Genomic DNA, 6177 nt, shown 5'->3' with positions numbered 1-6177 from the left:
TTTTTTGGTTGCAGCCGTCATTGTTGTTTGGCAGGTCCGGGCTGGGGATTCGAACCTGCCACCTTAGGTGTACGTGGCTGGAGCCTTAGCCGGTTGAGCTATAGGCGCTGAGCCCCCACACTTTTCTATCTTCTTTTTTATTATATGTGATCCCTTTTACTTGGGATATACCTTCTTTTTTGTTATATGTGATTCTTTTTCCTTGGGATGATCTACCTTCTGCTTAAAGAACACTAGGGTGCATCTCCTGGTGATAAATTATTTCAATTTTCATTTGTCTGCAAATAGATTATTTTATACTCATTCTGGAAGGACTTTTATTTGTATCACCCCATAGAGATGGGGTCTTGCTATGTTGCCTGGGCTGGGCTTGAACTCTGCCTCAAGGAATCTTTCTGCATTGGCCTCCCAAACTACTGGGCATCAGCCACCACACCTGGCTGACTTTTAAAAAATTACATACACCTGTAGTCCCAGCTACTTGGAGGACTGAAGCAAGACAATCGCTTAAGCCCAAGAGTTTGAGGTTGCTGTAAGCTGTGATACCATAACACTCTACCTAGGGTGACAAAGTGAGACTCTGCCTCAAAAAAAAAATTAGGTACAGAATTCCAGGTTGATGGTTGTCATGCCTTTGTACTTTGAATATATCATTCTGTCTTGAAGAGAATCTTTTTGGTACAAGCTACTTGAGTGATTACACCCTTTCCTTGGCTTTTTGGTGCTTGCGCTAAGAGGGGCCTACATGTTGTATGCTCATTTAGCCTGTTCAGTCTGAGGCCTCTTGGATCTGTGGCTTTTTTTTTTTTTTTCTTTGAGACAGAGCCTCAAGCTGTCCCCCTGGGTAGAGTGCTGTGGCATCACAGCTCATAGCAACCTCCAACTCCTGGGCTCATGCGAGTCTTCTGCCTCCCAAGTAGCTGGGACCACAGGCGCCGCCACAATGCCCAGCTATTTTTTGGTTGCAGCCATCATTGTTTGGCGAGCCCGGGCTGGATTCAAACCTGCCACCTTATGTGTATGTGGCTGGCTCCTTAGCCACTTGAGCCACAGGCGCCGAGCCAGGATCTGTGGCTCGATGTCTTTTACTAGCTTCCTTCCATTGTGGCTCCTATCCCATCTCACCCCTGGGGTGCAGATATCTGTCAGACCTGCTTACTCTAGGTCCTCTTTCTGTCCTTTCCATGCTTCATAGTGGATGTTCCCTCTGAGATATAGTGGAGCCTCTGTGAGTTGACCTCTCAAGGATCATAACAGGCTGGTCAGCACAGGGAGATGGTCAACATAGGAGAAACTGCACTGCACTGATAGTGCATGTGGTGCATGTCAGTCTGTGAAAATCAGGTCAACTTAAGGAGGTCGACAGTGTAAGGGAGGTGGTCAGCTATGGAGGTTCTACTATATTTTAGTTTAATAATTCTTTTTTGTTACATGCGATCTTTCATTAAATTTATCCTTGAGTTCTTTTTTTGAGACAGAGCCTCAAGCTGTCTGCCTGGGTAGAGTGCTGTGGCTCACAGCTCACAGAAACCGCCAACTCCTGGGCTCATGTGAGTCTCCTGCCTCAGCCTCCCAAGTAGCTGGGACCACAGGCGCCTGGCACGATGCCCGGCTATTTTTTGGTTGCAGCCATCATTGTCGTTTGGTGGGCCTGGACTGGATTCAAACCCGCCACCTTAGATGTATGTGGCTGGTGCCTTAGCCACTTGAGCCACAGGTGCTGAGCCAATCCCTTGAGATCTTAATTTGAGTTCTTATAGTTCCTGGTTTTAGAATTTCTGCTTTTTAAAAAATAGTTTCGGCTCAGCGCCTATAGCTCAACCGGCTAAGGCTCCAGCCACGTACACCTAAGGTGGTGGGTTCGAATCCCCAGCCCGGACCCGCCAAACAACAATGACGGCTGCAACCAAAAAATAGCCAGGCGTTGTGGCGGGCGCCTGTGGTCCCAGCTACTTGGGAGGCGGAGGCAGGAGACTCGCTTGAGCCCAGGAGTTGGAGGTTGCTGTGAGCTGTAATGCCACGGCCCTCTACCCAGGGGGACAGCTTGAGGCTCTGTCTCAATAAAAAAAAAAAAAAAAAAAAAAAATAGTTTCTAATTTCTCACCACAATTCTTAATTTTTGTTTTGTTTTGTTTTTTAAGACAGGGTCTTTGTTCTGTTACTTGGGCTGGTGTGCCATAGCATTATCATAGCTCCCAGCAGTCTCCAACTCCTGGGCTCAAATGATCTTCCTTGCCTTAGCCTCCCACGTAGCTGGGACTGCAGGCGTCCACCATGACACCCAGATAGGTCTTAAGCTATCCTCCTGCCTTGACCTGCCAAAGTGCTAGGATTACAGGTGTGAGCCACCGCACCCGGCTTAATCCTGTTTTTATTTATTTATCTATTTTAGACAGTCTCAAGCTGTTGCCCTGGGTAGAGTGCCGTGGTGTCATAGCTCATAAGCAACTTTAAACTCTTGGGCTGAAAAGATCCTCTTGCCTCAGTTTTTCTATTTTTAGCAGAGGTGGGGTCTTGCTTTTGCTCAGGCTGGTCTCGGACTGGTGAGCTCAGGCAATCCACCCACCTCGGCTTCCCAGAGTGCCAGAATTATAAGCGTGAGCCATCATGCCTGGCCCTTAATCAGCTGTTTTTTATCTTGATGAATAGATGATTACAGTCTCTTAAAGTCTACATTTGGAAACTCCATACTGAGGAGCTGTTAATTCTTTAGTCTGTTGTTTCTCTTATTTTTCACCTATTGTCTCATCTCATGTCTGGTTTCTTTTGATTGAAAACTGGATGTTTGGCAGCACCTTACCTCAGTAGGGCACTGGCCACATACATCGAGGCTGGCCGGTTTGAGCCTTGGCCAGGCCTGCTAAACAACAATGACAGCTGCAACCAAAAAATAACCAGTAAGCCAAAGAGTTTGAAGTTGCTATGAGCTGTGATGCTATGGCACTTTACTAAGGACAACATAGTGAAACTTTTGTCTCAAAAAAAAAGAAAGAAAACTGGATGTTCTATGTGAATAACAGGAAACAAAAGACTTAGACTGATGCCCTCTTCTCCATAGGTGGATGATGAGCTGGAAATCAAGGCCTACTACGCGGGTCATGTGCTAGGGGCAGCCATGTTCCAGATCAAAGTGGGCTCAGAGTCTGTGGTTTACACGGTCAGTGGAAGGACTTGGGCAGGGCTACCTTGCGGTGGGGAGGTACTCTCCTCATCGTCACCATCTTCCCTAGGGTGATTATAACATGACCCCAGACCGACACTTGGGGTAAGTAGGCTGATGTGTTTGCTTCATCCTGTGGGGTTCCCCTGGAGCATGGTGACCTTAAGGGTGTGATGGTTTAGGGTCCTCTGTGGTGTGCAGGACCCCTTCCCCCTGAGCTCAGACACATGAAGTCATAGGGACCACAGGTTGGAACTATTCTTCCTCTCTTGAGTGTGCTGCCCATGACTTCAGCAGGCTGCCTACAGCTGCCTGCCATGGCCCATACCCTCCTCCTCTATCCCAGAGCTGCGTGGATCGATAAGTGCCGCCCCAACCTGCTCATCACGGAGTCCACGTATGCCACGACCATCCGAGACTCTAAGCGCTGCCGGGAGCGAGACTTTCTAAAGAAAGTCCATGAGACTGTGGAGCGTGGTGGGAAGGTAGCTGGCCATAGGCAGGGCTCTGGGATGTATGCCCACCCTGTACAAGTCCTTTTGGAAGCCTTGGCTTTCCTTAGCATGTTTTCAGGGTCTCGGGGTATGGAGTGCTATGTTCTCTGGGCATGGAGGGAGGAAAATTTGCTCAACATTGAGAAGAAAAACCCTGAAGACCCTTCACTAGGGATTTCATTGTCCCTCATGTCCCAGATGTGGTCCTTCCTGCTCCAGACTGCCTGGGAGAGGGCTGAGTGAGGTCCACATGGGGATCTCAGGGCGGCTGGCCATGTACTCTCAGAGAATGCTGCCTATTGGCTCAGGTAGGGGTGCAGCAGGATCCCCACCTGAGCCAGCCTCACCTGCCCTATAGGTGCTGATCCCTGTCTTTGCACTGGGCCGAGCACAGGAGCTCTGCATCCTGCTGGAGACCTTCTGGTAGGTGCAGCCAGGGGCCTCTTCCCAAAGCCCTGCCTGAGGGGCAGTGGAAGGTAGGATGCCTGTGCGGATGGTTGGCAGCACACACAGCCCAGGCAGGGCACAGACTCAGATTGGTCAAGGTGGTGAGCATCCCTGGCCATTGGCATCTCACTTCTGTTCACTGTTTTTGAGGGGGAGCCACCCTCATGCTCTGTGGTGTCCTATGCTGTTTGCGTACTCTTATTAGGGTCATTGGTTCCATAGGGAGCCTTGTCAGCCCTAGTACCTTCTAGGAGGATGTAGGCTGAGGCACTGGCTTCCTGGGGTCCCAGGGGTAGAGAAAGCAGGGGTTCAAGCCAGCTCACACTGTACAGCTGTGCAGATGAGGGCCTGTGGCAGTATGCCATCCTCCATGGCCACTACACTAATGGGGCTGGTGGGTCCCCAGGGAGCGCATGAACCTAAAGGTCCCCATCTACTTCTCCACGGGGCTGACGGAGAAGGCCAACCACTACTATAAGCTCTTCATCACTTGGACCAACCAAAAGATCCGCAAGACCTTTGTCCAGAGAAACATGTTTGAGTTTAAGCACATCAAAGCCTTCGACCGGGCATTTGCAGACAACCCAGGTCCAATGGTGAGGCCTTGCAGTGGGGGGCGGCCAGTGTGTCTACATGCACGCTCACTGGCCATGTCTGGGGGATGCTTGAGGGCACCTGATAGTCCCTGCCTGTCTGAGGGGGTCTGAGGCCGGGCCCGTGGCAGTGTATCTCTTGTGCTGACTCACCTATGTCTGCCTTGCAGGTCGTGTTTGCCACACCAGGGATGCTGCACGCAGGCCAGTCCCTGCAGATCTTCCGGAAGTGGGCAGGGAATGAGAAGAACATGGTGAGGGTCTCGGCTCTACAGAGACCCTATGAGGTTGGGCAGAGGTGGGGTAGCCTGGGCCAGAGAGATGTCCTTTGATCTGCCTTGTCCTTGTGCTGCCTGAGGCATGTGGCTACGATCTTAGTAGAGGATGCTGTGTCTTCTGAACATGGAAGAAAATATTTAGCACTGAGAAAATCACTGGAAGAACCTTCACTGGGGATTACATTTGTCCCTCATGTCCCAGATCTTGATGAACGCTTGACACTGCTGGGTGTGGGGTCAGTGTCTAATGTCCAAGCAGCCACTTTGATGGTCAGTTCCTAGCCTGGCCCTGCACTCTTTGGCTGAAATCCCCAAGGGGCTGGCAAGGTGGGAGCAGCCCCCAAAGGGTTTAGGTGGAGGATGTTCAGGGGGAACTTCTGATGTGCCAAGGCTGGGGCAGCTGCAGGTTCCACCCTGTTTTGCAGGTCATCATGCCTGGCTACTGTGTGCAAGGCACAGTGGGCCACAAGATTCTCAGTGGGCAGCGAAAACTGGAGATGGAAGGGCGGCAGGTGGTAAGTCTGAGCTGCCCATGGGGCTGGCAGGGTAGTAGGCACCTCTGGTAGTGACTGGTACCTGTGCCCGTTGCCTGCAGCTGGAGGTGAAGATGCAGGTGGAATACATGTCGTTTAGCGCCCACGCAGATGCCAAGGGCATCATGCAGCTGGTAGGCCAGGCTGAGCCACAGAGCGTGCTGCTTGTGCACGGTGAAGCCAAGAAGATGGAGTTCCTGAAGCAGAAGATCGAGCAGGAATTCCGTAGGCAGAGGGTGGGGTGGGCCAGGGTTGCCCACAGGAGTGGCACCAGGTGGGGTCCACCTTCAGAGTCAGTGGAGATAAGACTGGCCTTCCTGGACTGAGGCACTCTCTTCTTCCCTGGGCCCAGGAGTCAGCTGCTACATGCCAGCCAATGGTGAGACGGTGGCACTGCCCACGAGCCCCAGCATCCCTGGGGGAATCTCACTGGGGCTGCTGAAGCGGGAGATGGCACAGGGTATGTGTGTGGCAGGGCATGGTGGGTGGGCAGACAGGCAGGCGGCCATTGGGAAGCCTGGAGCCCACTGGAGGCCCTGCCTTCCCTGCAGGGCTACTTCCTGAGGCTAAGAAGCCCCGGCTCCTACATGGCACCCTGATCATGAAGGACAGTGTGAGTGCACAAGTGGGCCCCGGGGGGTGGGGAGAAACCCATTCCTGCCCTTCCTGACC

The 6177-nt window shown here is 51.8% G+C and overlaps 1 protein-coding gene and 1 long non-coding RNA gene across 4 annotated transcripts in view; one reads left to right on the top strand and one right to left on the bottom strand.

The window, feature by feature from the left end:
- INTS11 (integrator complex subunit 11) overlaps positions 1–6177 on the top strand; it is a 15695-nt gene that overhangs the window by 8780 nt on the left and 738 nt on the right. For all 3 annotated transcript variants that reach the window (XM_003793187.3, XM_012807287.2, XM_023515247.1), the window contains exons 5-14: positions 3059–3157; positions 3231–3265; positions 3507–3645; positions 4013–4077; positions 4508–4697; positions 4865–4948; positions 5398–5487; positions 5568–5730; positions 5858–5965; positions 6057–6118. In XM_003793187.3, coding sequence (XP_003793235.1) covers positions 3059–3157; positions 3231–3265; positions 3507–3645; positions 4013–4077; positions 4508–4697; positions 4865–4948; positions 5398–5487; positions 5568–5730; positions 5858–5965; positions 6057–6118 — 1035 coding nt within the window. The remainder of the gene's footprint in view (positions 1–3058; positions 3158–3230; positions 3266–3506; positions 3646–4012; positions 4078–4507; positions 4698–4864; positions 4949–5397; positions 5488–5567; positions 5731–5857; positions 5966–6056; positions 6119–6177) is intronic.
- Positions 4624–6005, bottom strand: LOC111726476. The gene is made up of 2 exons (XR_002774241.1): positions 5549–6005; positions 4624–5090 (listed from the first exon to the last, which is right to left on the bottom strand). It is a non-coding gene; the product is annotated as an uncharacterized LOC111726476 (long non-coding RNA).

Source organism: Otolemur garnettii, unplaced genomic scaffold, assembly GCF_000181295.1.
Source record: "Otolemur garnettii isolate 467f Iridium unplaced genomic scaffold, OtoGar3 scaffold00067, whole genome shotgun sequence".
Lineage (NCBI taxonomy): Eukaryota > Metazoa > Chordata > Mammalia > Primates > Galagidae > Otolemur > Otolemur garnettii.
The sequence above is the reverse complement of the archived record's forward strand: the minus strand, read 5'-3'. Positions and strand labels throughout refer to the sequence as shown.